This window comes from Dendroctonus ponderosae, unplaced genomic scaffold, assembly GCF_020466585.1.
Source record: "Dendroctonus ponderosae isolate FM_Combo_2020 unplaced genomic scaffold, Dpon_F_20191213v2 Dpon_F_20191213_7, whole genome shotgun sequence".
NCBI lineage: Eukaryota > Metazoa > Arthropoda > Insecta > Coleoptera > Curculionidae > Dendroctonus > Dendroctonus ponderosae.
Window position 1 is genome coordinate 13,531,969 of NW_026018916.1, and position 510 is coordinate 13,532,478.

The following is a 510-nucleotide window of genomic DNA, read 5'->3' on the forward strand; positions in this document are numbered from 1 at the left end:
ACTTTAATAATTGATACATCGAGAGTACCTCCGCCAAAGTCAAATACCAATAGAGTTGAATTCGTATTTAGCCGGTCTTGAGCATAATGAATAGCAGCTGCTACGGGTTCAGTAATCAATTTCAGTACGGTCAACCCAGATAGTTCAGCTGCAAGTTTTGTAGCTTTCCTTTGTGCATTACTGAAATAGGCAGGAACTGAAATAACTGCTTCTGTAACTGGTGTTCCTAAATATTCTGAAGCAGATTCTTTCATATTCTTCAGTATTTCAGAACAAATTTCTTCGGGAGACTTCCTTACGATCAATCCGTCATACCGTACTTCTACTTCAGTTTGGCCTTCATCTCCCTTCACTATCTTAAACCGGTAGTCGTCCGAATTCTTCAATTTTTGTACGTATGTATCGTCAAACTTTCTCCCAATAAACCGCTTGACATCTAGAACATAAAAAATGTGTGTAAGTTATGAGCTCCTTTGTATACCATTTTTTAGTGCTTGAAGTTCAGCGTTC

General features: G+C 38.2%; 1 protein-coding gene across 1 annotated transcript in view; it reads right to left on the minus strand.

Annotated features, from left to right (window-relative positions):
* LOC109541556 (heat shock protein 68) overlaps positions 1-510 on the minus strand; it is a gene marked incomplete in the record, with an annotated part of 6,487 nt that overhangs the window by 859 nt on the left and 5,118 nt on the right. The window contains 1 exon segment of the mRNA XM_048668359.1: positions 1-436. Coding sequence (XP_048524316.1) covers positions 1-436 — 436 coding nt within the window.